This window comes from Bos grunniens, chromosome 17 (genome assembly GCF_055505025.1).
Source record: "Bos grunniens cultivar Pamir isolate PY7600 chromosome 17, Bosgru_T2T1.0, whole genome shotgun sequence".
Classification (NCBI taxonomy): domain Eukaryota; kingdom Metazoa; phylum Chordata; class Mammalia; order Artiodactyla; family Bovidae; genus Bos; species Bos grunniens.
Window position 1 is genome coordinate 53,034,237 of NC_141181.1, and position 27,989 is coordinate 53,062,225.

The window sequence follows — 27,989 nt, forward strand, 5'->3', positions numbered from 1 at the left end:
CGCGGTTTCTGAGGCAGCCGGCCAAGGCTGTGCCCAGGGTGCTGCTGGGGAAGGTGGGTGCGGTGCAGCCCACTGCGCTCTGAGGAGCCTCGGCGCCCGGTAAGTTCCCTAAAGACTCCGACTCCGTGTTGCCACTACAGTCAGCTGCAGCCAGGAGTCAGGCTTGCCACCGTGCTCAGACGTGTGACATTCAGGTGAAAGTCTTAACTGCCAGGAATCGGCCTCACCCCTCCCTTTCTGAAAGGGGTACAGCTTCCCACAGCGCTAGGGTAGGGGCCTCTGGCTGGGGCAAACAGGCGCCCCAGAGTCACAGCCCTCCCCTTGGGAAACAAGCCGGACACTTCTTGGCAGAAAAAGCACCAGCAAGGCTTTCTGTAGCCCCAGTGCGCCACTGTACAGACAGTGGGCCCCTTCCCCGCCGAGCGTCCTGGCTGCAGAGGTGAAGCACCAGGCGCGGCTCCTCACGGGGCCAAGGGTGACATCGGTCAGTGCGTTTATTGCCAGGAGGACCGTCAACACAAGGGGACTACACGCAGACCCGGGGTCTCCCCCTTTCCCAGGACGAGGGGGCGGTGGGGGAGCACGTTCATCCAAACACGCCCCTTCCCGGGGAGCCGGAGGTACTTTTGATCCACAGAGTGGGCAGGCGGCTCCTGCTTCTGGGCCTTTTGTGGCTGGGGTGGGGAGGCCTCCCAGAAGGCTGGAAGCCTCCCAGGGGTGGGGGCGGCACAGGGAGGAAGGCGGTGGGCAAGGGGAGAGGGCTCCCGGGCAGGGCTGGCAGATCCGGGGAGCGAAGAACAGGAAGGAGGAGGCTCACCGCAGACTCCAGGAGGGTGGCAGCACCTGTGCCCGGTGGGCGCGGGGCCCACCTCTCCCAGGTAAAGGTCACCTCCCTGTGCTCGGCACTCCCTAGGCATCAGTGACACCCTAGGGCGAGGCCCGATCCTGCTTTGCCTGGGGCCACACCAGTCCTGTCTCCCTGGAGCCCACGCCCCAAGAGGGCTACAAATAAGTGACCTCTCACCCGTCCCCAGCAGCCAGCACGGACTCTGCCCTTCATCTCTAACCTCAGACCGCAGGTCCAGAGGGCAGGGAGCGGCCCTGCCTTCCGGTGTGCTGAACACAAACTCACAAAAGGTCTAGCTCAAAATATTCGAAACGCTCTGTGTATTTCCCGAGGAGTTGTGTCTCAGGCCACCAGGGCCTGGCTGCTCTCAGCGGTCCCTGTTGCAGATAAACAGGCTCTCGTCCAGGAGGACAGCCTCGGTCAGTCCTGGGCGTGTGGTCAGCCCTCAGTGAGGGCTGGGGGCCAGGGGCTTGGGCACCTGGGGGGCGGCCGGGCCTCTGAGGCACCTCAGCCATGAGGCCCAGGTCTCCCGTCAGCCTCCCTGCCGGACCCCTTGGAGGGGGCTTAGTTCACGACTTGAGCTGCGTAGCTTCCATCCTTCTTGTCGAGCTGCAAGAGTCAAAGGTGAGGGGCTCAGTGGCCACGGCCGGGAGTGCAGAACACACCCTGGGTCAGGGCCCCCCGCACCTCACGTGGGATGAGCCCTGGGCCCCTGCCGTGCTCCCTGGGATGCTGGGCAATGTGTCTGCTCCCCCCGGTCAGTGGTGTCTGTCCCCAAGGGCCAGCACCCCAGGGCCCCTCCCATCACCGCCCCCCCCCCCCACTGGCTGGGCACCTGGTGGTCCTGCCTTGGGGCCACAGTGGGCTTCTGGGCCAAGGGCGGCTTCTTGGTCCCGCTGCGGGGGGTGGCACTGGGCTGGCTGGGCTCCTCCTCGCCTGGTGTCCCCACAGCCCCAGCCAGCAGGTAGTGCTGCCTCCGCAGCTCCCCGAGCCGCACACGCTCCACCTCCAGCGTCTTCTCCAGCTCCAGGGCCCGCACCTGCAGCCCCGTACAGCAGCTCAGCAGGCTGGGCCTTGCCCCAGGGAGAGGGGACTGCACAGGAGTAGGGGGGTGCAGAACGGGACAGGAAGGGGGTCGGGAGGGCAGCTACCTGGGTCTCCATCTCCTGCTTCTTCAGCTTGATGAGGGAGAGGCCGGAGAAGTCCATGGTGTCTGCGGGCAGAGCCAGGTGGGTCAGTGTCTGCGTGCCTTCCCCACCCCCGCCCCACCCCATGGGGACACCAGTGCCCACCTCTGTTTTCGACCTGCTCCTGGCCCGACTTGGTGGAGGCCACCACGTTGGCGGCCATCTCATTGACGGTGCGCGAGCACTCCTGCAGGCGACTGAGGTGGGGGCTGTGCTTGTCGGCCTTCACCTGGGGGCGTGGGTGGCGCGGGGACGGCTCAGGGACCGGCCCACCGCGTGCACCACTGCCCCGCGGTCTCCCTCCCGGGGAGGCCGAGGAGCCTCACCTTGGAGGCCGCCACCAGCTGGGCCGTGCTGGCTGCGATCTCGTGCGAGCAGACGATGAGCTCCTCGTACTTGCCTGTGTGCAGCACCACTTTGTCCGCTGACTCCCTGGGGGCAGAACGGGTGGGGCCTGGGTCTCCGACCCCCTGGACAGCCAGGCACCCCCACGCACCCTCCCCAAACCCTGAGCACCCCCACCCTGCCCCCTCCACCCCACCCCCAGACCTGGGGCAACATACACCAGTTGGGTGGCTCCCCAGCCCACCGCCTTGGAGGCAGAGATCAGGCCTTCCGTCCACCTCGAGTTCTTGGCATAAAATTCCTGCTGCGTGGCTGCCCCCTAGTGGTGACAGGATGACAGGGCGGACCAGTCAAGGATGTCACCAGGGGGACACCAGATCCCCAGGGGCGAGCCCTTCTCCCTCTCCCCTCACCCAGCCACAGGGGCACACCCCTGGGCTGTGGTTCCCAGGCATGCTGCAGGCCCTGGGGGAGGGCCTGCTGCTGCCACTCTGCACGCTTCAGGGGTTTCACGCCTAAAAGGAGCCCTGGGGGGAATCTTAAACCACGGGGAGATTTGGGACAAAGAGGGCTCTGGGGTCAGGCCCCTTGCAGGAATCTGTCCTCGATGGCCCAGCTGTGCAGCCTGCCCACTAAGGAGGGGGCCCCACCTGGCCCAGCCAGGGATGCCCCATCCCACCAGCAGCCCAGCTCACCCTGCCACTCTCCACGATCTCCTTCTGCAGGCTGGTGGATGTTGTCACCAGGAGCCGGATGGCCTGCCAAGATCAAGACACAAGTCACCCTTGGGCGGCCCTGCCAGGTACAGAGCCCACCCAGCCTGGGTCTCAGCCGGCCACTCACCTTCATCAAATCCGTGCAGGAGTTGAGGATCCTGGGAGGAGCAGGAGGAATGGGGAACGAGTGAAAAGGGTCTGCACTGTGGCCCTGGAAGCCACGGGGAGCCGGGGAGCCGCAGAGCCAGGGAGCTGCGGCCTCGTGGGCACGCAGCAGGTGGGCCCACAGGGCAGGGTGTGCTCTGCCAGTTCCCAGCCCTTCTTACTGGAGGGCTAAGCAGTCAGAGGGGCAGAACCCACCTCCCCAGATCCGGGAAAACTGAAGAACCCGCCCCGGGGAGACCGGGAGGCACAAGTGGGGCTCACCTCTCGTTCACCTCCAGCTTCACCCCAGAGCTGGCATGGCGGGCCTGGTTCATCATGTCCTACACCCGACGACAAGAGCTTTGAGTGGGCTGGGAGGAGGGCAGCATGCGACGAAGGGGGGCACTGGTGCTGGTCAGCCCCTACCACCTCATCAGCCACAGCGCCTCAGCCGCCCCCTCGCCTCTGACCTGCAGAGGCCATCTGGCCCTCCCGCAGAGGGAGGCGCACCCGGGACTCCTGCCCCCAGGAGTCCTCACCTCGATCTTCCGCACGGCATCCTCGATGGCCGCGGATGTGGCCGCCATCTCCTTGTCCACCATAGCCCCGAGCTCCTCCTCACGCACGTCCAGGCTCTTAGGCTTCAGCTCCTGGGGGACGAGGCATCCGGGAGTCAGGCAGGGTGGATGGATTCCGCCCTGGCTGCCCCACAGAGCCTGGGGGCCAGACGGGCAGTGCTCTTTCCCCAACCTGTGCGCCGCAGTGGCAGGCCCTGCACTTGAGCCCCTGCTCAGCCCAAGCTGGAAGGAGATATGGAGAAACGGGACCCCGGCCCCACCGCCCTCCTCCTGGCCCACGCTCCGCTGCCCGCCTCACCTGGCCCAGCTGGAGGATGCCCTGCAGGGGGGTCCGCACCAGGCCAGGCCGGGCCTGCAGCAGGGCCTGCTGTTCCTGCAGCTGCCCCATGAGCTCCAGCGCCCGGGCCCCACACTCCCTGCAAGTGTCGATCAGGCCTGGGGCGGGAAGAGGGCTGTAAGGGGGGAGCCCTGGACGACCCTGGCCCGGCCTGACGCCAGGACCTCTCTGCAGCCGCCCCCTTCCCAGGTCCACAAGGACCACATGTGACGCGAGCCTGGGGCCCACTTACGGTCAGCAGGGTCGGTGGGGGCCAGGTGGGAGGTGGCGCTGCCATGGACGATGGTGTCCGCAGTCAGGTGCGAGAACCGGGTCAGGGCCGCCACGAGGCCGGAGGCGTCTGCTCGGGGAGGACGACACACCCTAACACTGCTGCCTCGGAGCGAGGCCTGGTACTGCCTCCCCGCCCAAGAGCCCCAAGGGCCCCAGCAGCCCAGCTCCCAGAGCGCAGCGGGGAGCGGGGCAGGCCCAGGGCACACAGCTACAAAGCAGCAGAGCAGGAATCAAACCGGGGTCTGTGGGACCCCAGGCCCGCAGGGTGGGTGGGCTCCAGGGTGTGGCTCCTCGCAGGCGGCAATGGCCGGTGGGCACCACGGCCTGCAGCCTCTGCCCTGTCCCATGCATGTGGCACTCACCTGCCCTGGAGGTCAGGTACTGGGCATGGCCCTTCTCCAGGGCGCTCACCGCATCCAGGGCGGCCTGGGCCCTGCTCACTAGGTAATCTGCCAGACAAGGAGACCAGGTCAGGGGTGGGGCCTGGGCTGAGGCCCCAGCACGCAGCCCACCTCTCTCAGGGTGTAGGGCGGGAGGGACAGTGGGCAGGCGGGCGGCCCTACCGGGGGAGCTGGTGCAGCGCAGGTGCAGGGGGTCGTCCAGCTTGCCCACCGCGTCCTGCAGGATGCGTTCAGCCTCCGCGGCAGTAGCCCGGAGCATCGCGAACTGCTCGTCCAGCAGCCTCTGCTGCAGCCCCTGCTCCTGAGACTCCTGGAGGGCGGGGGAGACAGAGGGGTGGCAGAGACCCCGGCCAGGTGCCCAAGACCCTCGCTGGGGAGGGGGCTCTGGAGAGAGGTCCTGCTCCACCCCTCAGTGCCTGGGCAGCTCCTGCCAGAGCAGGGCAGCCAGCTCAGTGCCTAAGAAGGGCTCCTGTCCCCAGGCGGCTGTCAAACAGGAAGGGCGAGCCCCGCTACCTTCTCCTACCTTGTCCGCCAGCCGCCCCTGCAGCTCGTCCCTCTCCCGGGAGATGCGCTGCTGCTCCTGGCTCAGCGCCGCCTCCTTCTCCCGAGCCAGGCTCTGGGCTGCCAGCAGGTCAGCCTCTCGCTGCTGCACGACCCTGCTCAGCTCGTCCCTGTCTGCACTCAGTGCGTCCAGCCTGGAGCTCAGCTCCGACCCGCTCTGTGAACACCCAGCGTGTGAGTGGGCTGCCGGGTACCTGCCCGCCCCATTCCCACCTGAATTCACAGACAGTGCCTAGGGGCCCACGAGACTAGGGGGTAGGGACTGAGGGCTGAGCGAGGACCAGATCCCGCTTCCCGAGTGTCCCCTGGTGCTGGTCCCAGCTGCACCCCAAACCAAGGGCCCCTCTGAACCCCATGCTCCTAGCTGGGGAGGCCCCACACCTGCTCCGTGCGGCTCAGCGCCTCCTGCACGCGCACCAGCTCTCCCGCCTTGGCCTCCAGCTCCCTCTTGAGCTTCTCCAGCTGGTCACTCTGCTCCTCCAGCTGGACGTGGTGGGACAGGATGTTACAGGGGGCAGTGGAGACGGGGGGTGGGGTGCTCTGAGCATGGTGGGGAGTGCTCTGAGCATGGTGGGGGTGGGGGCGGGGGCTCCAAGACGCACCTTCATCTCTGACTCCCGCTTCACCTGCTCCACCTGGAAGACCAGCTGCTCCTTCACCCGCGCCACCTCCTCCTGGCTCTGCTGCGTCACGGTCAGCTGCTTGGCCGTGTCCGCGTTCTGCACGGACAGAAGGGACGGGTTCGGTTCAGGCTCCGCCACGCTCGGGGCTCCCCTCCCGCCCCTCTGTGTACCGGCCTACCTTCCTGAGCAGCTCGGCATGCGTGTTGACAAGCTCGCTGTGCTTTTCCTTCAGCTTGTTGTAGCGTGCCTCCGTAGCGCTGGCCTTCTCTGTGGGGGCGGAAGAGGCCGTGGCCGTGACCCCCCCACTCAGGATCAGCTTCCCCCATCTGCCCCACCCCCCGGCCCTGCCCACATACTCTCGGCCTCCTCGCGCAGCCCCTGGTTCCGCTCGCCCTCTACTTGGGCGGCGCGCAGCTGGGCCAGCTCATGGCGGAGCTGCTCGTTGTCCACCAGGGCCTTCTGCTTCTGCTTCCGCTGCTCCTCCAGCTCGGCCTCCAGCGCGTTCACCTGGCCCTTCAGCTGCGAGATGAACCGTTGGGCCTGGGCGGCGGGAGGAGCGCGGGTGTGGGTGTGGGGTCCGCAGGCCGGCCAGCCCCGGGCCCAGCCCCACTGCCCGTGCCCCTCACCTCTAGCTTGATCTTGTCCAGCTCGCTGCGGAGCATCTCCACCTCCCGTTTCAAGGCCTCGATCTGGAGGTCCCTGGAGACAGAGGTCAGCGGGCCCTGACGTTCAAGCTCAGTCACCCAGGGCCCTTGGGGGACTGGGACACAGCCACCGGTCTTATCTTCAGTGGATGTGGGCATCTCCTGCTTGTGTCCCCGACCCGTGGTCTTTCAGGATCACAGCTCCCTGAAGGCTGTTGTTCCCCATCCCCACCGCCCCGCACTGCAGTGGGCTCCCCAGGCCCTCACCTGTCGTCCTTCATGGAGCCATTGGGGGGTCCAAAGGTCTGCTCGAAGAGGTCTGCCACCACCTGCCACGGGCAACAATGCTTGCTCGGTGAGTTCCGCCCCGCTCCCCCAGGAGACCGAGGGAGGAGGAAGGGAGGGGGCGCCGCTCACCGCTGGTTCCCCCGCGGGGGGCCCCGTGCTGATCTCGATGAGGTTCTCAGGTTCCTCGTCCTCGGGGGCCTCCTCGGGGATCACCACCACCGGCTTAATGTGCTCGGCCAGCGCCGAGGCCCGCAGGAAGTTGGGGGGTCCCTGCGGAGGCAGTGGGTGAAAGCTGCTGGGCGCTCCCCGCCCCAACAACCAGGAAGCCCCTCCCTCTGCCGACCCCTCAGCCACACGCCCCCCCAACCCCATCCCAGCGCAGGGACAGGGAGGGCTGCAGCCCCCGGCGGCGGCCACTGGAGGGCGCAGGTACCTCGGGCAGCCGGGGGATCTGGATGAGCCGCTTGAAGTAGAGCATGTCCGAGGCTCTGCGGAAGAAGTTCCTGAGGCTGCGGGAAGGAGGGAGGCAGGAGATCAGGAGCCAGGACCCGGCCCGCAGCCCCAGCGCGCTGTGGCGAGAGCCGAGGAGCCCCGTTCTTGCCATCCTCAACCCCGCCCGGGCCGGTACCTGTGAAACTGTTCGTGGAACCGGTCCCTGTGACCTTGCAGGGTGTCCGCTGGGAGACCTGGGGGCAGCAAGGTTGGAGGGGGCTTCCTCTCTGCTCACCGCTCTGAGACTTCAAAGGGCTCCCTCCCTGGCCCCTCCTTGCCCCTCCCCCTTCTAGAAACCATCGGAGACTAGAGACAAGACCTCCTGCCACCTGGTTGGGTCCCACCCACCATCAGGAGGCCCCAGGAACCCCTGTGAGGGGGTCAGGCTTTCAACTGAGTGAGCGAAGGATGGGCGGAACCTCAAGCACAGCCCACTGCCCGCCAGGCTCTGCTGGTGCGTCAGGACTGGAGTCTGCCCACGGCTGACGGTGAACAGCGCACAGACCCCTTCTGAACACTAATGAGCCACCACGGGACCCCCTGGTCCTCCCCAGCGACACAGGAGAGGCCCCACTGCGGCCTCCGAGGCCAGGCGGTCAAGAAAACTGCAAACATGTAAATCTCTGCAGCTCTCCCTGCTAACTCTTCGTTTTTGGAAAATAGTTATTTTTTTTCCATAACAAATGTTATTTCTATTAATGGGTAATTGGCTTATTTCTCATTATATAAATAATATATAAGCAATAAATAAATAATATATAAAAATATATTTATAATAAATGAATATCTTAAAGATTGCTCAATTCCCATCCCTAACACAGGCTGTCCACACAGCCCTCCGGGGCTTTAGCTGACCCTCAGGGCCGAGGCAGGCAGGGTTCAGGGCATGGGGACTCACAGGAGTGCAGCTTGAACATAAGCTTGACCGTGTAGTGGTAGAGGTGGCTGCAGTCCTGGATGACCTGGATGAGGGGGGCCAGGCGGCACTGGCCTGAGGACATCTGGGACACAGCGATGGCCGTGTTGAGCTGCCGGAAAACTGCAGAAAAGAGGGGCGGGAGGAGCCTGAACGGGGGACCCGGAGACACCAGTGTGGAGCCTACTCCGGTCACAGGAGTAGGGATGACCACGGTGAGGACAGCTGGCTGTCACCCGAAGACAGGGCAATGGCCTGGGTTACTGGTCTTGCCAGTCCTGCTGGGCAGTGGGACTCGACCCCAGCCTCTTGGGAACTGGCGCGCTCGAGGCAAGGTTGGACCCCAGGCTCTGAAGCTGCCGCAGACTGAGGCCCAGCCCTCCCACCAATGAGGATGACAGCAAGGCGGGGGCACACGAACCCCAGCTCAGCTCGGCCAGCGACTCTCGTCTCCCGAGAGCCTCCAGGCAGTGGGCCCGAGGATCCGGGAGACTTCGACAGTCCTGTACCCACAGGCTCCCCCCTCACTCTGAATCTGAGAGACCTAAGGTTGCGCAGACGTGGAACAGCCCAGGCTTGGCCAGTCTCATAGCAGCAGATTCAGGATGTGGTTCTGCAAACCCCAAGGGACCCCAAAACCTCACTTGCTCCCGGGGTCAATCTTCCCTGCCCCTGAGAATCACCCTTTCATCTGATGGACCAAGCAGGAGGGAAAGAGACAGATGTACTGCTGCCCCAGGCCGGGCCCCTCTCTGGGGCAGAGAGAGACGTGAGTAGGTGACACCCAGGGCGGCCCACGGGGGACACTGTTCCAGACGGGGGGCCTCACCCCGGGCCTCCTCCCGCCTTGCCTGGGGTGGGGCCGACTGCAAGCCTCCAAAGTGACACGAGGACGCCCGGGAGGGAAGGGCCGTGGGGGAGGCACAGCACCTGCTCAAGCCTTGATTCTTAGTTACGTGTCACACAAAGTGTGTTTTCCTTGTAAAAAAATCTAAATACACATAAAACACGACTTGGGGTTGTGTTAACACAGTCACTTCTCATCTGGGGGGCGTTCAGGACGTTTCCGTTTGGGGCTGTTAGAAAGCTCAGGGTGGGGAACGCCCACTCCCCCTCAGGCTGTTTCTCCAGGAGATGCTGGCACGTGGGGTGGGGGTGCCCTCGGGGAGAGGCACGCCTCCGGACAGCTGCCCCCAACCCCAGATCACCCGGCCTCAGGGTCCAGACACCGGCGCCAGGAGGCTGCCGGGACCCACTCTTTCTAACTCCTGGCTTCCCCTTAAAAAGGTATCTGCCTCTCACTCTCCTATGGAGCGCACCGAGTCACCCACAAGTTGTCTCGAAGCTGCCACTCAAAACCGTCACCTCTGCAGCCCTGGTGGCAGCGTGGGGAGGTGGGGGAGCTGAGATTTCCTGTCCTAAGGCTGTTGGGTTCCTGGGCAGGGAGATCTGAAGTGACTCAGAGGCCTTTCACGGCAGAGAATGGGTGGGACTGTCCCAAACTAACTGCCCTGGGTAGGAGGAGGTGGTCGGAAACCTGAAGACATGGCTCCTGGGGTCCTCCACGGCCTGCCCTCCCCTCTCCTACCTCGGGGCCAACACAGCGGGGCTCCTTCTGCCAGACCTCGCCCTGGACATGCCCACCGGTGGCCTGGCATCCTGCAGGGGTGAAAAGGCCTCTCCTCCCTGCGCTTTGGGGCACCTGGAGGCCCCATGACCAAGGACTACACACCCAGGGTCCCCCCGGCGGCTCACCTGATTCAGAGAGCTTCAGCTCGCAGTCCATGTAATCGAACATCTCCACAGTGAGCTGGAAGCTACAGGGGAAGGAGGAAGAGCTGGGTGGGAGGGGTGCAGGGCGCGCCCCCAACCCCCCAGGCAGGAAGGATGCTCGTGGCTACACCCTCGCATGATACCCAGAAGGCGGTCCTTCAGCCGAAACACCCAGTTCCACGTAAGCCCATCCCTTTAGCTTCAGCCTCATCTCCTGGGTACCCGTGACCTTTGGTCCTGGGACAGGGCACGACCCCCACCCTGGGGGAGCCGGGGGACTCACATGTTGTTGACGTCGGTCCCAGCTGCCTTCTCCAGCACCTCGTCTGTCACCTCCAGGCCCGCAGGAAACTGCGGGTGCTATGGAGAGGACACCCCCTGGAACCTCAGCCCCCCTCGGCTCTGGCCCAGTGCTGCCTCCAGTCTCTGAGGGAGGGAGGGGGCTGGACAAGCAGCCCCCACCCCCTAGCCTGTGGAGCCACCACCCGCCCTGGGCACTGCCTGCGGACACTGAGGTGGAGAGGATGCAAGGTCCAGCCAGAGCCCCACGTTGGGAGCCACCCCTAGGCCTTCTGACTTCCCTGCCATCTGTCTGGAGTGTCCGACACCCCCAACCCTCCTTGATGTCGTGGCGGTGGAGCGGGGGGAAGAGCCCCAGACTCCCCTGAGGAAGCTACCTTGAGGTGAAAGGCGATCTTGGTCAGCAAGAGTTTGGTGTAAATATTCACCAGCTGCCCGTATCGGTCGTGCAAGTGGCCCTGTGGAGAAAAACACTGCTCAGCTCACCAGAGGTGGCTGACCTTCTTTCCCTGAAGAGTTTCTCTGCCAGCTCCCTCCCTGCCTATTGCTCTCTCCTTATCGGTCTTGCCAGAGAGACTCTTGTGACAAAAGAGCTCTTTGTCCAGGCAAGAGGCCAGTTCTGAGCCGGGACACTATATTAAAATGCTGGTGGCAGCCAAGGAGCTACATTCCTATGGGTGTGTACACACACCCTCCCCGCCACCTCCTCCCAACACCACGTCCCCCGTGGCCACAGCAGCTGGGCCCACGTCTGCAGATGGCAGCAGGGACGCCGTTTTCCTTCTAGGGGCCTCCCCACTGCAGGTTGGTCAGTCCCAGAGGCCCGCCCGGCCCCCTGCATGGCTGATGCGGCCCCAGCCATGCTCCTGGAGGACAAATAAGGCCGGGGCCCTCTCTCTGCTGGGGGATGCCCCCGATTCCTGATTGTGGAGCAGACCTAGAACACACGCTCCTGGGGGCTCTGAGACCTCCTTGTGGATGAGAATCTTTGGGGAGCCTGCTGAAAACGCAGATTCCCAAGATTCGACAGCTGCCAACGGTCCTGGGGGGCCCAGAGTCTGCACCCCTCACCTAGACTCAGCGTGGGGCCCTCGACCTCCAGGGACTGAAGGGTGAATTCTGGAGCTGGCGGGCCCACCAGCGGTGCGTCTGGGGCTTCCTGTGCCAGGTCTTAAGAATAAGGCTCAGGTTCAGGTACTGATGCTCTTCTCCCCAACCGCGGCCCCCGAGAACGTGGCTCTGACTCTACTGGGAGGACACCACCACTGGGGCTGCGTTCCCCAGGCCCCGTGTGCCCCCACGCCCCTGCGCCCGCTCCCCGCACCTACCCACAGGTCTCCGATCTCCCGAATGTTGCTCCGGTACCGCTGGCAGTCGTGTAGCACCTGCCTCGAGGCGGGGACAAAGGGGGAAGGATGAAGGAGCCGGTGCCTTCCGGGGCATGGGGCCGGGGGCAGGGGGTGACACGTGCTCCCTCGAGGCGGGGCAGAGGGAGGGCAGCAGGCAGGACGAGAGGCCAGCCCAGAGCTGAGGGACCCAGACTTGGGGACGGTCCCTCACTCATTTCAGAGGACGTGGCTCGGGGGTGCTCGCGGGGGTGGGGGGGCGGCAGACGGAGGGCCAGGGCCCCTGGACCAGCGGGCGGCAGCTACTCACATTGGGGTGCCCGTCCCGGAGGACCTTGTGGAGCACATGGCAGAACTTCCAGCTGAGGATGGCGCTGCTGGGCAGCGGGAGCCCGATGGCATAGGACCAGAAGGTGAAGGCCCCCTTCTCGTGGTGAGTGCCCAGGATGATGCCTGCCAGGTCAAGGCCAAGTGCACACGGCAGGGCCCCAGTGTGGGTGAGGGCTCGGCGGGTGCAGCCAAGCAGGAGACTGACCGCAGACGGGGGTGGCGGGCCACCCGCCCCCTCCCCGCCCCCCGCTGGCCCCTATGAGCACTGTGGTTCTCAGCTAAGCAAGGCACGGTCATGCCCCACGTCCCATTCCAGGCCCAACGGCCCAAGACAATAGGTGGCCTTCCCCAGGCGGGACTCAGAGTCTGGAAGGGGCCGAGCGAGGCTGGCACCAGGCCGTGGGAGACACGCCTCACCGGGCCGACCACAGTGCCCGCTGCTCCCCACATCCATCTCCCCCATGCGCGCCTCACACTCCCCAGCTCCCCCAGGGCCCAGAGGAACGGCCGCAGGGAGGATACGCCGGGCGTGCTTCTCCTTCACGGGGGCCTCCTGGGTGTTGATGGCTTTGCTGATGCTGATGGCCTGGGAGGGGACAGAGGAGACGGAGGTCAGAGACCCACCCGGCAGCCTTCCCCGGAGAGAGCAGCCAACGGAGGGGACACACAGACAGGATGGATCCTTCCCGCTGGTTAGAGGCGAGGGGAGAGATGAGGGGAGAACAGAAATTCTGAGGGACTTCCCTGGTGGTCCAGTGAAGAATCCACCTTCCAATGCCGGGGACGCGGGTTTGACCCCTGGCTGGGAACCAAGAGTCCCCGTGCCACGGGGCAACTAAGCCTGCCCACTGCAACTCCTGAGCCTGAGAGCCACAAGGTGAGATCCTGCCCGCCACAACTAAGACCCAACGCAGCCAAAAATTAAATAAATATGATTTTAAAAAAAGAAATTCTCTAACCTAAGCAAACCAGACCACTCGGGACTCTTCTTTCACTTGATACGTGCAACTCAAACTACAACTAACTCTCGATGCCGCCGCCACGGAGAGCATCTGGGGTCTGGGAAATAAGGCCAAGGGCCAGCTTGTGCTGCAGGAGAACAACTCTGATCTGAAAACTGCAGGCGGTTCCTTCTCCCCAGAAGGTGTGGCCCCCGGGACCCTGTGGGCAAGGCCAGTCCCCTCCTGACAGCTTCCAAGGGTCCCGCCTCTTGGAGAGACTGCTGTGGCCTGAGCCTTCCAGGACTCCACCGGGAGATGCATGTCACCCCCACTTTACCCCGGGGCCTGGCCTAGAGAGATGAGGCCCCCACAGCCACTATGTGGAAAACCAGGAGACACCAGGTCCCACAGCCTGTCTGTGTGCATCCTGGGTGGGTGAGTCCTGACTCAGCTCCCAGCCCCACTGACCCAAACAGTGACTGCAACCCACCAAGGGTGGCAGGAAGGGGGGACCCACCTACACACGTGCTGCCCCCACTCAGGCTCCGAGCAAGGTGGCAGCCTCAGGTCCCCTCCCTCCTCCACCTGCTGGAGTCTTGACCCCCTGAGCACAATGCCTCCTCTTCCGAGAAGGCTTCCTGGATACGACTGTTCCCTCACCAAAGGCTCAGGGCACTGACTGTCACCCCCACCCCACTCACCCAGGAACCACCACTGGCCCTGGGCTTGCTCATGGATATGTTTTAATTCTCCACCTGGTGACAGGTCTTGTAAGCCTCTGTCCACCCACCTAGCCCCGAGCTTGTGAGAAGAGCTGCTGGTTGGTGGGAGGGTTGGATGGGGTCCCTGCCCAGTGTAGACACCTCTCCAGCTCAGCGATTCTCCCAAGTCCCCCACAAGTGCGGCCCCAGACCCCACGTGGCCTCAGGCCGTCCAGGGAGCTCTCAAAGCTGGGCAAGGGGGTCCCTACTCCCCCGGCAGCCCGGTCCTGCCCTGACTTGTCTGGAGCGGGCCCAGCTGTGATGCGAGCAAGACAGGATGGAGAGAGAGCCCCGAGGGGCAGTGGGCGCTTCCTTTCTTTCTAACCCAGAGGCCACTCTGCTCTCCGTCTCTGGAGCGGGGACAACAGGACCTGGCCCTGCCAGGCACGAGGCGATCTCACTCATCTGTGGTCCTGTTGTGACCGACAGAAGGCCTGCTCTGCTAGGAGAACAACCCCAAGAGCCACGGCCGTGCTTTCTGCTCCGGCTCCCGGACCTGGGAGCGGCTGGGGCTGGGCCGGCCGGGCCCCTCGCGCCCACCCCAGCCAGGCCGGCTGACCTCCTTTCACACACAGCACCCATTGTGGCTGTTCTTGGGGGCTCGGGGAGAGCTGGGCAGCGGCACACAGCACGCTGGGCCCCGGGGGCGGCTCCTCCAGCATCAAGGGCCAGGCTGGAGGTGCAGCTCTGGCCTCACTGTGGACCAGGGTCCTGAGAGGACACAGGCTGGTTCTGGCTCCCCTTACGTGAGAAGCCTCGGCGAGCCAGACACGGAAGGCTCCCTGGCCATCTGTTCTGTGTTTACTGGTCCTCTGCCAGCTCGGCCTCCCCGAGGCCCCGGCGCTTGCCCGCGTTCCACAGGCATCAACTGTGAGAGGAGCTGGCCCGGGTGTACTGCTGCCCGCTCGCCAACATCACGCCCCACCAGGCAGAGAACTCGGCCCACAGAGGCTGAGGACGGAGATCAACAACCAGCAACGCCCGGGCACTCCCCTGCGCCAGGTCCGGGCAACACGCTCCCAGTGGGCATGAGCCCACTTTCCTGATGAGGAAACTGAGGCTCCGGGAGCTTGGGTATCTGTACAGCTAATAAGGGCACAGGCAGGTCTGGCTGTGTCCTCAACAACCCTGCGGCCCAGCTCCCAGGCCCCTCCTCCCAGCACAGGTAGAGAGCTGGCGGGGCGGGCACACCAGCCCATAAGCTGGGAGTGGGCCCGTCTCTGGGGTGTGTAACCCCATCCCCCAGCTGCCCTGACACTTGAGCTGGCTCTGACGACTGCCACCTGGCCTGCAAGACCATGGGCCAGCGCAGAGGAGGGCCACACGTGCAAAGCAGGCTGCCCCGAAGGCTGGGGGACACCAAAATGTCACCTGCAGTCAGGCTCAGCAGGCGCCCTGCCCTCCCGCTGTCCTGGGGCCGACCCCAGACCCCCTTCCTCCTGGAGGCCAGCTCCCCACCCCTCTTCCCCCAGCCTGCAGCAGAGACCCACCCTGCCCCAGTGGGCCGGCTGGGGCCCAGCAGGGGAGCCGGGAGCTGGGCCCACCTCCCCGCCCTCCCGCAGCGTCAGTCCAGATGTAAGCGCCCTCTCATGGCTGGGCCTGGACCCCCAGGAAGTGCACCCGGCCTTCCCGCTTCCTCCCACTGTTTCAGTCTCTCCTGATTTACGCTTCTCCACGCGTTCAGCACCCCTGACAGTGTCCTTACTCACCCCCCACCCCCTTCCCCCAAGTCCATGTCAGTGCCGTGGGGTGCACATGGAAAGTTTCCAGAGGCAGCGAGGGAGGCTCTGGGGACCCAGCAAGATGTGGGTGACTCAGGCCCGCGGCACAGTCTGGGCACCAGGCCCCTCCCGTCCCCCCGCAAGCCCCGTCTCCTGGTGCCACCCGCTCCCCGAGCCACAGGCTGCGGGAACAGGGTCCCTCCCGGAGGGAACAGGCCCCGTTGTGTGCAGCGGCAGATGTGTGGGCCGGGAAGCCTCCCAAGGAGGCACAGCGCTCACATAGAGGGGGTCTGTGGACGCTCACAGGCCTGCTGTTCCTGCCAGGCGCGGCAGCCAAGCCCCGTCCCAGGACAGGACAGCAGGTCCCGGGGTGCCCATCGCCTCCCTAGACTGTCCTGCATGTGCCGCAGAATCGGGGGGTGGGGAACACCGGGATTCCTCTCAGCCCAGGAATCTGTGCCGGCCGACTCCGCCATGGCTCTGCTCCCGGGCTTCCAGTCCAGGGCAGCTCTGACTACGACACCTGGTCCTGCCCACACAGCACGACGTCCTCCACCAGCCCCCAAGTGCCTGTGGGGAGACCGAGGGGTGGGGGGCAGTCAGAGGGGCACCAGGGACTGAAAGAGGCTGCCTTCCGCCCTGGTCCAACAAGCGGGGCAGTTCTGCCAAGAGTATAATCTCTCAGGACGGGCAGGATCAACTGCCATGGAGAGAGCCTTTCCCTCCGGGAGACAGCAGAAACTTCAAGCAGAATGGGTTGATTAGGAGCCTGGGTGTGGAGACCGGCTTCCCAGGTGGCACAAGTGATAAAGAACCCGCCTGCCAATGCAGGAGACATGGGTTCAATCCGAAAGTCAGGAAGATCCCCTGGAGAAGGGAAACAACAACCCATTCCAATATCCTGGAGAATCCCATGGACAGAGGAGCCTGATGGGCTACATACAGTCCATGGGGTCGCAAAGAGTTGGACATGACGGAGTGACTAATACTTTCACTTTTTCACTGGGTGTGGAGATAGAAGAGCCCAAACTGAAGAGAGGGTCCAGGGAGGGGGCGGGGAGTGGCAAGGGGCGGGTGGCCACCGTCCTGGGGGTCTGTTTATCTGACTTCCCACTCAATCTTTGAGTGGCTGGGGACGGCGGGGCGGGGGGCGGTACGCGGTGCGCGGCAGGGGAGGGCAGGGAGCAGCTGTGCCCACTTCTGAACCAGGGTGGGAGAGCAAGACAAGAGCAGGAACGGTGGGTCTGTGAGACCCCCAGATATGCCGGGTGATGGGTAGGGAGACTCCGGGGGAAGAAGCTGAGGGGGTTCTGCAGAGACAGGGGAGGGCAGGCAGAGGTGCACTTCTTGGACCCTGAGGCTGGGTGACTACACCACGTCCCGAGCATTCAGACCACGGCTGCTCCTTCTCCGCTGGAGAACTCCAAGCCTAGGCCCACAGACCTCCTCGTGGCAAGGGGCCTGCCCCTCCAGACAGGGGGGGACCAGGCTGAGGGCTGGGAGGCCTCCAGCAGGCTCTGGAGACGCACTCGGAATCACTGGCCCCAGGGAAGCTGGCAGGAGGCATACTTCATGCTGAAGGGCCAGCGAGCTGGCCTCAATAAATGACTAATAAAATTATTTTTATCAAGTTCAGCCATGTGCCAGGCACCGTGCCGAGCGCCTTACCAGCATTATCTCATTTAGTCTCCTGAGTAACCCTGGAAGCAGGTGGATGAAGAAATCAGAGCCCGAGAAGGTTAAGTCACTTGCTCAAGGTCATAATGAGGAAACACAGCCCCAGCACCCACACCCCACTGGGCACTACTCCAGGCGCTGTCCCCCCAGACAAGCCTCCCGTGACCCTCCCCGCTAACCCAGGGCGAGCAGTCCCCAGGGTGGCCGGGTAGCACTGGGACTCAGGCTGCTGGCTCTGCAGACAGTCCCCTTAGACACCGCCGGTCCTGGGTCTCACAGCAGGAGGGGCTGGGGGGCTGGGGGCCCGCACGTCCTTCTGGCCCCTCTGTCCCACTGCGGGGACCTGGCTCCCCAGACCTGCTGTCGCCCAGGGAGGACCTGGCCTGACCCCAAGTCATGATGCGGATTCCGGATCCGGGATTTGTGCAAACCACAGGGAATAACAGCAACTGGGCGGTGGCAAGGAGCTGGGGGCGGTCTCCCAAGGCTCCCCATTCCTGCGGGCAAGGAAGGTTGCCTGACTTCATTTTGGCTCCCTCCGGCTCTTCCTGGGGCGGCTCCTGTCTGGCCACCGAGCTGGGGACCTCTAGGAAGGCCTCTTATGTGGGCTCCACTGGGTCTGTGGGACCCCAGAACACACCTGCCCTGCTTCCAGGAACAGTCTCGTTCTTGTTTGTCAAATAAAACCCCGTCTGGTGCCAGCAGAGGCCTGGGAGTCAAGCCCGGGGCGACAATCCCAGGACCAGGGTGGACAGAGCCTCCAGGGGCACTTGGCCCCGGATGGGTGACCCCCAGGAACACAGAGGGAGCATCTCTGTGCAGTCAGGAGGGCACCCGGTGAGGCAGGGCGGGGGGTGGGGAGTAGACCCCACAGGTGATATTCCCCGAGGCTTGCCACCTGGGCACCTGCTGTGGACTCGAGACAGAACTCAAGACCTTCCACCTGCCCCATCGCCACGGGACTGCACACCAGGCAGAGGGGGCCCAGGGAGCACCTCAGGGGAGCACGGTCACCGAGTATGCAACTGCTCACAGAGCCACTGTTCTGGAAACCCCAGCGAGGGGTCAGAGCCCAGTGACTGCAGAGGCTGCAGCCCTGACTGTTCTCTGTGAGGTCTGACCTCCGAGCCAGGCTATGGGGGGCTCTGCACAGCAGAGGAATGCAGACTCGGGGAGACCCTTTCCCCATTAGCCCACGTGCATGGGGACAAATATAGGTCAGCTCGCCCGGCTCCACCCACGGCACCCTGGCCCGGAGACCCCAGGCCTGCACACCCCGACTCACTGGGGAACCTCCACTTTAGAAACCTCCTCTTTCCCATCTGGGAAGCAGGAATAAAAAACCCTTGGGTCTTGGAGGACACAAACACATACGAAGATGAAGGACATCTTCGTGGGAGGGGTGGGACATCTTGCTCTGTTCTAGCCACACTGCCTTCCTTCTGGTCCTCAAACAGGGCAAGTCTGATTCCACCCCCAGGCCCAGCGGTGCTTCTGGGGTCACCCTGCTCTGCTCTAAGATGCCCCTCCCAGGAATTTTCCTCCAAGCCCCCTCTAGAGCAGCCCCCTCCTCCACACAGAGAGCACTCTCTCAGTCACTTTCACCCAGGGTATTTATTCTCTGAAACCATGTGTTTACCATTTATTCTACCTCCCAGCCCTGAACTTGAACTTGGCATGAGGAACCTGGCTGGTCTTGCTCCCTGCTGTACCTCTAGTCCTCAAACCCGTGGTCAGTAAATCTTTATTGGATGAGTGAAAGGGTGAAAACTTGAATGAACAAAAGCTCTTTCAAAATCAAATGCTGGTTAAATTCAGGGTAGTGTGTGTCTCTTTCTCCAGCTAATGATTTAACCACTAAATACCAAAGGCAACTATAAAACCATTTCTATTTTTAAAACCAACTCTGAAATGAATCAGACTTAATCTTCCTCGTCCTGTTATCTTGACACTTCATGGTGGCACTTGGCAGGGACCAAAAAAAAAAAAAAAAAAGTCCTTCAAAGAGCCGGGGCACGGGGGCTGGCAGAGAGGTGGGTTATCCTGCTTTAGTGTTTCCAAAGAGCAAAGAGAGACCGCATTCAAATGCTTTTGCCACCTCGATGGCCACTGATGAAGCAAACACAGGGTTTCTGTAGCCGGAGAGGCGGCTGGATGTTGTCACAGGCAAAGCGGTGGGAACTCGGGGTCAGAGGTCGGCAGCTTGGTCATTTCAGCAGATGGGAAGTCTGTAGAGCAACACCATCCTGCCCATTCAACCGTCTTTTCCCTCCATTCCCACCCCCCAGTCTCCGCTTGGTCTGAGCCCCTCAATCATTTGACCTTATGAAACTGGATAGGGGAGGGGAGGGCATGAGCCCCAGGCGGGCTCCTCCCATTCCCCCGGATGAGGCTCAGCGGGGGTGGGCACTGCCACTTCCCCCCCCCCCCCACCACCACCCCTGGGCTCTGCAGGTGACACATGAGGAGGAAGTGGTACAGGAGGATGTGGTCTGAGTCCCGCCTCCAGGACGGACAGGGAGCCAGACCCGGGGCAGGTTCCTTCCTGGGCCCTGCTGACATCACTCCCCAGACCTGTCTGGCCCACAAGCTAGGGGGCTGAGTCACTCTCTGGCGGGAGAACCTATTGCAACTTGAGATTGTGTTTGTTTCAGCAGGAGGAAAAACAACCCCGCCTCTACTAAACTTTTCTCCAAGGGCTCAGTCTCTCCCCGCAGTGGGTGCCAGGGCCTTTTAGGCTTCACCGAGCCGCAGCAGCATCAAAGAAGGGAGACCCACGGGTCCCAGGGCACCCATTCATTCGGCGCACACTTGCCAATTGGGTCCTGAGCCAGGCACTCCTGGGTGCCAGGACACAGGAGGAGTCAAGGGTGTCCTGCCTGAGGACCCTGGGGTTCAGGGGATGGTGCTTAGGGGCTGGGAGGGAGGCTATGCGATCTCTCCTCCTCGAGTGACTCTGGATCCAAACACATGCCCAGCCTCAGGTCCGCCCACTCCTGCTGGTTTGGCTGCAGGGTTTCGGGAGACGGGGAAGCAAGTGGGGATAGCATCGCGAGAACTAGGGCAGCACAGGAAGGCTTTGCAAACAAGGTGATATCTGAGTCCACCCTGGAGCCAGGTGGAGCGGGGGAAGGGTACTGCTGTCGGCCTGGCTGGCAGAGGCGCTCCTGGCAAACGCTCTCTGGGACCCAGCTCAGGTTAGCTGGCTGGGTTTCCCTGCCCCTCCCCTCCCACCACCCCAGCCAAGCAGGCCTAGACTCGATTCCAAAGAGTTTCCACCTCGCGCAGCTGGACTCAGTGCCCAGGCGGGTTTCATTCACAAACGGGACGCTGACCTGGGGGCAAGGTCAGGAGGGCAGGCCTTTCTGCCAAGAAGTCCCAGCTGGCCTCCCCGGACCTCTCTGGGGGGTCCCCCTGGGGCATCTTCCAGGGCACAGCGTCACCCAGGAACAGGGCCTGCCATACCTGAGAAGGTGGCACCGCAGGATCACCCTGCCAGGAATGGGTGGCTCCCTACCTTCCGTGGCAGCCCTCCCTGACCGCCCCAGCTCCCCACTTACAGAGGCTCACCTGGGGACACAGGGACAGAAGCCAGGAGGGCGCTACTTCTATTTCTTTGGTCCAGCCTGTGTTCCCATGCACAGCCTAACGGCCAACAGCTGCTCGGTCGAGCACCGGCTCTGCACCAGGCGCTGGGACGTCCCACAAAGCCTCACACCTACTCCATGACTTGGGCGCTAGGATTAGCTCCATTTTGCAGATGGGGTGTGAGGCACAGAGCCCCACTCTCAGATAGCTCTGTCACAGCCCCCCTCCCCATCTCCCATCTCCTTCACCAAAGTGAACACCCTCGGAAGAGACACATCCCAGGGCACCGGAACCAAGCCAACAGACACAGTCAGTGGTCCCTCATGAACGCATGGGACAAACGCACAGCAAAGGTGGGAAGAGGGTGGGGAAGGATGAGCAGCCACAGCCTCAACCCAGCCTGGACCAAGAGGTCACTAGGCACATGGGGAGCCCAGGGGGATTCTGGGGGGAAAAAAACGCAGGAACCCGGAAGTCAGCAGCTGTCCTGAGCATCACCAAGCGGTCTGATGGGGCAGGACCAGGTGGAGGGTGTCTCGGGGCGTGAAACAGCAGCGCCAGTGGAAGGAAGGGCGCGGCTCACCACCCCCCACCCACCCCAGCTGCCCACCCCTGGGGGCCGGGGAGGAAGACCACTGCTGCTAGGGCAGCTCAGGTGTGGCTTTGCGGGCAGCATCCCAGGGGGTTGTGAGCCGGGTTGCTTCTCCCTTCCTTTTCAGAAAACCTCGGGCTCACCTCTCTTTAGCCTTTCAATCAGCCTACACTGGGTGCCAGGCCCCTTCCTTTGCCCCAGCCTTCCGGGAGCCGACAGACGTGGGTGGAACTGGGGGCTTTCTGACTTCCACCATATGGTTGAGGTTTCCTTCTAGACTCAGAGGTAGGGGAACTTTTTAAAAATAAACATTTAAATGAGGCCCAGAAAGGGGTTGGTGACTTACAGTGTTGTAACACCACGGTATCTATAAGGAATACGGAAGACGGAAAGGGAGCATGTATAATTATTTACAACAGCCAAGGCATGGCAACAACCTATCCATCAACAGGTGGATGGATAAAGATGCGGTACATATACACAATGGAATACAACGCAGCCACTAAAAGAGTAAGTCACGCCATTTGCAGCAACACGGAGGGACCTAGAGATGATCATATACTATGTGAAATGAGCCAAAGAGTGAGGCCCTGTGATGTCACTTCTACATGGCATCTAAAATATGACACAAGTGAAGAAATGATCATACTACGTGAAATGAGTCAAAGAGTGAGGCCCTGTGATGTCACTTCTACATGGAATCTAAAATATGACACAAGTGAATGCATCGACACAACAAAAACAGACTTACAACATAGAGAACAGACATGTGATTGCCAAGGGGGTGGGTGACCAGGGGATGGAAGGACTCGGAGTCTGGGGTTAGCAGATGCAAACTATTACACGCCGGATGGATAAGCAACAAGGCCCTTCCGTATAGCGCAGGGAACTGTATTCCCGCGATAAACCATAGTGGAGAAGAATACGAAAAGACTATATATATATATATATGTATAACTGAGTCACTTTGCTGTAAAACAGAAATCAGACATTGCAAATCAACTCGAAAATGTTTTTTAAAAGGGAGAGTGTGTAAGTCTGCCTGCCCGGCGGAGACGGGTGATGACACTCAAGGGTGGGCAAGTCAGGACAGAGGAAATCGGAAGTCCAAAAGCCTACTGCCAATTTGGGAACGGCCTTCAAACCAGAAATTCAAGTGAAGTGCCCAAACACCTGTCCGTGTGCTGGGGCTTGCCTTTGATACTGAGGTTCTACAGAATTCCTGGCTAGGGAACTTTAATAGACCATGTGCGCAGGACTCCAATCCAAGTCAAATCACTCCCAGTCACCAGGATTTAGACACTGACAAGTATAAAAACGCCCCCAGGTGATTCTTACACCCGGTCAACCAATCCAGTAGCTGCCGGCCAAGTTACTGAGCACCTGAAATGTGAGCCCAAATTGAGATGTGCTGAATCAAACACAAAACGAGTCTGAAGACTCAGGAGGAGGAAAAGAATATAAAATACCTCATTCATAATTTCCACAGTGATTACGTGCTGGGATCGTTATATTTTGGATGTGCGTGCTCAGGCGTGTCCAACTCTTTGTGGCCCCATGGACTGCAGCCCGCCAGTCTTCTCTGTCCATGGGATTATCCAGGCACGAGTTCTGGAGTGGGCTCTCATTCCCTTCTCCAGGGGATCTTCCCGACCCAGGGATCAATCCCTTGTCCCCTGCACTACAGGCAGATTCTTTACCGCTGAGCCACTGGGGAAGCCCCGTAGTTTGGATCCACTGGGCTAAATAAAATATACGATGAAAATGAATCTCAGCTGCTTATGTCTTTAGGGTGGCTAAGTAATCTAAAAGTGATACAGGTGGCTCCTGTTCTGTCTCTATTGGACTAGCCAGGGTGAGAAGCCTAAGTGTCAATAAATGTTCATCTTTGTAAGATTTCATTTCCACAGAGGCAGTATGTCACTGACCTGAAAAATTGAACTTATGAACAGTTTACCGCCTGCTGCTCCCCCTCCACAGCTCCCACCCCTCCCAGAAAGCCCCTAACTCCTGACCCTCCCACCCAGGCGTGATGCTCTTCTTCCCCCGCCGGCACGGCTCACTGAGCAGTGGGGCCCCTCTCTCGTCCTGATCTTAAAGAAGCTTTGGGGCTCTGATTCCATTTCCTGCACGGGAAACAGAGGCCCAGACAGCCAATGTGCTCATAGACAAGGAAGAGAACAAGCTTGGGGTTTAGCATTTCTAGGACTCCATCTGCTGAGCCGTCGCTCGTGCTAGGCCTCAAAGATGGGTCTCCTCGCTAGTGGAAGGTCTGAAATAGTTCTCAAATTTAAAGCTTTTCGGGGAGGTGGGGGCAGGGAGAAAGAAGGCTATCGCTGACCACTTGCAGAGCTCCATACTACATGTTTCGCGTTCTGATGGTATTCGCTGAATATTCCTCCTGTTAACAAATGACCACAGTGGGCTCAGTGGTTTAAAACAACACAAACGTATCATCTTAGAGTTCTGGAGGCCAGAAGTCCAAAATGGACCTTAGGGGCTGAAATCAAGGCGCCTGCAGGGCTGCGTTTTTTCTAGAAGTTCTGTGAAAAAATCCATTTCTTGGCCTTCTTCAGCCTCTAGAGGACACTCACATTCCTTCAGCTTTAAAGCCAGCAATGTCCCATGGCGTCCCCCTCACCGCACATCACCCTGACCTCCGCGTGACCTCTTCCACATTTAAAGGTACTGTAATTACCCTGGGACCACCTGGCTAACCCAGGCCACGCCCCCTATTTTTAAGGTCCCCTGATTAGCATTTTTCTTACCCAGGACTGCTAAGATATTCACGGGTTCCAGGAATTAGGACATGGACATCTTTGGTGTGGGGCGGGGGGCCTCTTTAGCCCACCCCATCGTTTCTAGACCTTAAAACAGCCCAAGGAAGTAGATGGAATTATCTCTATTTTTACAGGAAACAGGAGTTAAGCACCTTGCCCAGGGACACAGGTGCACTGACTTTCGGTGATATCGCACCACCCTCGAAACAAGACAGGTGATTTTCATGTTCAGAACATGGGTATGCTGTATTCCACAATATTCTGTATTCAGAATACTACAATAACAAAACGCCATTACAGTTTTGTCACTTCCATTTTAAAAAGGGGCTTTATCACCAAAGGGACCATAAAGTCTTGGGGAAGAATAGACCAGCTTTCTGCACGGCGCCCTGGGGATTAATATACAGGCACTCACGCACTGACATCACGTAACCACCACCAGTACCTGCAATGTGAAGGATGCAAGACTGCCCTCCCTCCACTTTCCTGACCCGGGCAGGGTTAGAAACCCTTTTGCAAAACAGGGTGTGGTCAGTCGCATTTTTCCTCTTCTTGACCCATAAGCCCAGGAGGAACAGCAAGGCTGGCAGGACGATGGGGACACGTGTTCTAAGGAAGCCAAAGTGCCCCTCTGATATACAGGGTGCTGTGGTCAACGAGGAGACCCGGACAGTGCACTCCCAAGGCGAGGAGTGTCCAAGGGCTGGATGCACTATTTTCTGTTCAGAAGGAGACCTGTACGCAGCAGCTTCGGCTCTCCACGTCCTTTCCTCCAATGGGGCCTGGCTGGCAGCTCACTAGATATTTCTGGGAGCGAGCTAATTAAATATTAACCATGCACAAAACCTTATTCCTGCATCTCTCAATAAGTCATTCTGAAGACAAATCGAGACACTGAACCTGAACTCCATCTTTCCAGAAAAAAAAAAAAAAAAAAGAGCCCCGGAATGGGTAAAGCCTATGAGATTCACCTATTAGAAAGAATTATTCATTGTAAGTAACCCTCTCGGCCTCTGAGAAAAAACCAAGCAGCAAGAACAAAACACCCTCTTGTTTACCAAACCAACCATCAAAATATGCGGTGCTGTATCGGGAACTCTCTTTGACATTCGGGAAGCTTGCCCTTGATTTATCATAATTTAAGAGTAAGATCAATGAACTCAGCCCTTTAATTTCGTCTCTTCTATGTAGCAATCCGGCCTCTCTATACCTTCTCAAAAGCATGAAAGAAACTAAAAATCAGAGACTGAATAACATCTGACAACATCCAGATTTTCTCTGCCAATTAAATTTTTCTCCCCATCCTTCTGCAAGTTCCTGGCACAGTTAATTATGCATTAATGACTTTAAATTAAATGCCACGTTTGTTTTTATGATGGGCTATCTGGGCTGAAAATATACCAGGGGCCGGATGGTGATGATCACAAGGATAAATTAATAATTTGTGGCTAGGCTTTCCTAGAGCCAAGGTTTTATTATCATTTTCCTTGTTAATCTCAAGCACAAAGGTTAGCTGTTTCCTCTGCATTTTGTCTTACTTCAAAGCGAAAGTTGTTGTAGGCTGCATGTACTAACTTGATTTGAAAGACACCTCAGAAGCTGTTGCTCCTACAGGGAGAACCTTGCTAATAATGGCAGACACAAATGTCACCGCCTGGCTTCAGACAGGGGTAAGTTCGGTCCTTCTAGCTCCTTTCTTTTTCTGGCCTACCCTTGGAGGATCTTAGTCCTCCAGCTAGGGATGGAACCCCTGCCCCCGGCATGCAGGGCACAGTCTTAACCACTGGACCGCCAGGGAAGTCCACGGCTTATTTCTAAAGAAAAACTTTCTGTTGTGTCAGTCCTGGTTGACTTACTTTGGCAAATAAACAAGCTCCCCCCACCCCCACCCAGGCAGAACACCACCTCAGTGTTTGTAAAATAAAAAGGAACAGAAAACCAGAAACAGCAACGCCCTCATCTGTGTGGTCTCAGCCCTCATCTGTGTGGTCTCAGCAGGAACACAGGGACAAATACACACCCCCTGTCATTGTTTGATTGTTAAAATAACCTTCCCGGGATAGGCCACCCTCAGGAAGAGATGCCTGAGCGTGGGAAGTGCAGGAAGGGAACCCTAGGAAGTTTCTGTCAGGCGCCGGCATTTAATAAGGGGGTGTGAACCTGTTTATATGTGGGCCAATGGCTCGGGCAAACAAGTCTGGCTACATACGTGAAACTTTTCACCAAGCAGATAATAAGATATTGTGCGGCCCTGGAAAACAACTCAGGAGGAAAGGAAGCACTGAGTTTCCTTGAAGGAAATGCACTGCTTCTCTGAAGAGGGGGCATTCTTTTAAGGCGTGGAAAAAGGTGGCCGGAGCCCGGGAGGGGAGGCGCTCAGGGTGGAGAAATCCACTCGGGCCAACCCGGGCTGGACGCACCCGGGCCCAGGACGTACCTTGACCCACCTGGCCCACCGCGGCGTCTCGGCCCCCTCCAGCTGGATCCCCTTCCGCCACCTGGGCTCCCGGCCACCTCGATCCCCACCCGCCTCAGTCCCTGGACACTTTGGTGCCCTGGCCATCTGAGGTGTCCAGCCGCCTCTCGGTCCCTGGGAACCCGAGGTCCCCGGCCGCCTCTCGGTCCCTGGACACCGCTGTCCCCTAGCCATCTCGGCCCCCGACCGCATCTCAGTCCCTGAATACCTGGCCGGTTCCCGGGCCACCTGGGCCCCTCAGTTGCGTCTCAGTCCCCGGCGGCATCTCAGTCCCGGCCACCCCAGCCCCCCGCGCAGCCTCCGGCCCGGGCGCCGGCGCGCGCTTCCGGTTCACCTGCGCCCGGAGCGGCGGAGGCCCGGGAGCTGGGGTGGCCGTGACCGAGATGCAGCCAGGGGAACACAGGCGGCCGGGAGAGAGGGGCCTGGGGCGCCCCGGGGACGGGCGCAGGCCGGGCTCGAAGGACGTGTGTGAGGGGAAGGGGAGAGGGCGCCGTCCGCCAGCCCGCCCGCCCGCGGCCCCGCCGCTCGCCTGGGTCTTGTCGAACTGCTCGCGCTCGGCCTCCAGGCTGTGGCCAGGCCTGCGGTTCAGCACCCGCGCCGGCACGTTCTTGATGCTGTTCATCCTGCCGCCGCCTGCGCTCCCGGGCCGGGCTCCGCGCGACTAAGCGACCCAGGCCGGCCGCCCAAGCCTAGGCACCGCGAGGCCGCCCGCCGCACGGCAACGCCCGCCCTTCGGGGGAGGAGCTTTGCTGTCGCCCCGCCCCTGCCCCGCCCCCTGCCCCGCCCCGGTGGGGTGCGCTGGCACAGGCCGCTGCGCCCGGGGCCCCCAGCCCCTCCACGCCTCAAGTGTAGGAGCGGAAACACCCGTCTCTCCTCTGTCTGCACACACAGCCTCCTCCCCGACTCATTGAGCCCTGTCCGCACCAGGCCAAGATCTGGTTAACTGGAGAAAACCTGGCCTCAATGAAACCTGACCAAGGGGAGCACATCTAGACACTTTCTTTGATTTTAAACAGGCCTCTATTACTTTTACGGAGAAGGCAATGGCACCCCACTCCAGTACTCTTGCTTGGAAAATCCCATGGACAGAGGAGCCTGGTGGGCTGCAGTCCATGGGGTCGCTAAGAGCCGGGCACAGCTGAGCGACTTCCCTTTCACTTTTCACTTTCCTGCATTGGAGAAGGAAATGGCAACCCACTCCAGTGTTCTTGCCTGGAGAATCCCAGGGACAGAGGAGCCTAGTGGGCTGCTGTCTATGGGGTCGCACAGAGTCGGACACGACTGAAGCGACTTAGCAGCAGCAGCAGCTATTACTTTTATGTGTCGGTCCAGTTCAGTCGCTCAGTCGTCTC

At 60.8% G+C, this 27,989-nt stretch overlaps 1 protein-coding gene across 6 annotated transcripts; it reads right to left on the minus strand.

The window, feature by feature from the left end:
* Positions 1 to 476: 476 nt before the first annotated feature.
* HIP1R (huntingtin interacting protein 1 related) lies at positions 477 to 27,354 on the minus strand. Of its 6 annotated transcripts, none has more exons than XR_015144450.1 (32): positions 27,167 to 27,354; positions 12,624 to 12,687; positions 12,082 to 12,224; positions 11,754 to 11,810; positions 10,803 to 10,883; positions 10,409 to 10,485; positions 10,108 to 10,169; positions 8,335 to 8,475; positions 7,573 to 7,630; positions 7,378 to 7,453; positions 7,074 to 7,214; positions 6,924 to 6,985; positions 6,639 to 6,711; positions 6,369 to 6,552; positions 6,191 to 6,279; positions 5,992 to 6,108; positions 5,771 to 5,872; positions 5,352 to 5,546; positions 4,991 to 5,138; positions 4,790 to 4,876; positions 4,387 to 4,494; positions 4,116 to 4,252; positions 3,779 to 3,889; positions 3,522 to 3,580; positions 3,223 to 3,253; positions 3,075 to 3,137; positions 2,584 to 2,698; positions 2,361 to 2,466; positions 2,140 to 2,263; positions 1,999 to 2,060; positions 1,683 to 1,886; positions 477 to 1,456 (listed from the first exon to the last, which is right to left on the minus strand). XR_015144450.1 is itself a non-coding variant. In XM_086347460.1 (32 exons), exons 1-32 carry the CDS (start codon positions 27,257 to 27,259, stop codon positions 1,417 to 1,419), a joined length of 3,183 nt encoding a protein of 1,060 aa, XP_086203586.1. In that variant the 5' UTR covers positions 27,260 to 27,354; the 3' UTR covers positions 477 to 1,416. The 6 variants fall into 6 exon arrangements, 4 of the variants coding, with proteins under 4 accessions (XP_086203586.1, XP_086203585.1, XP_086203587.1 ...); XM_086347460.1 differs by having other exon boundaries at positions 1,696 to 1,886; positions 2,598 to 2,698; XM_086347459.1 differs by having other exon boundaries at positions 2,598 to 2,698.
* Between the last annotated feature and the right edge of the window lie 635 nt (positions 27,355 to 27,989).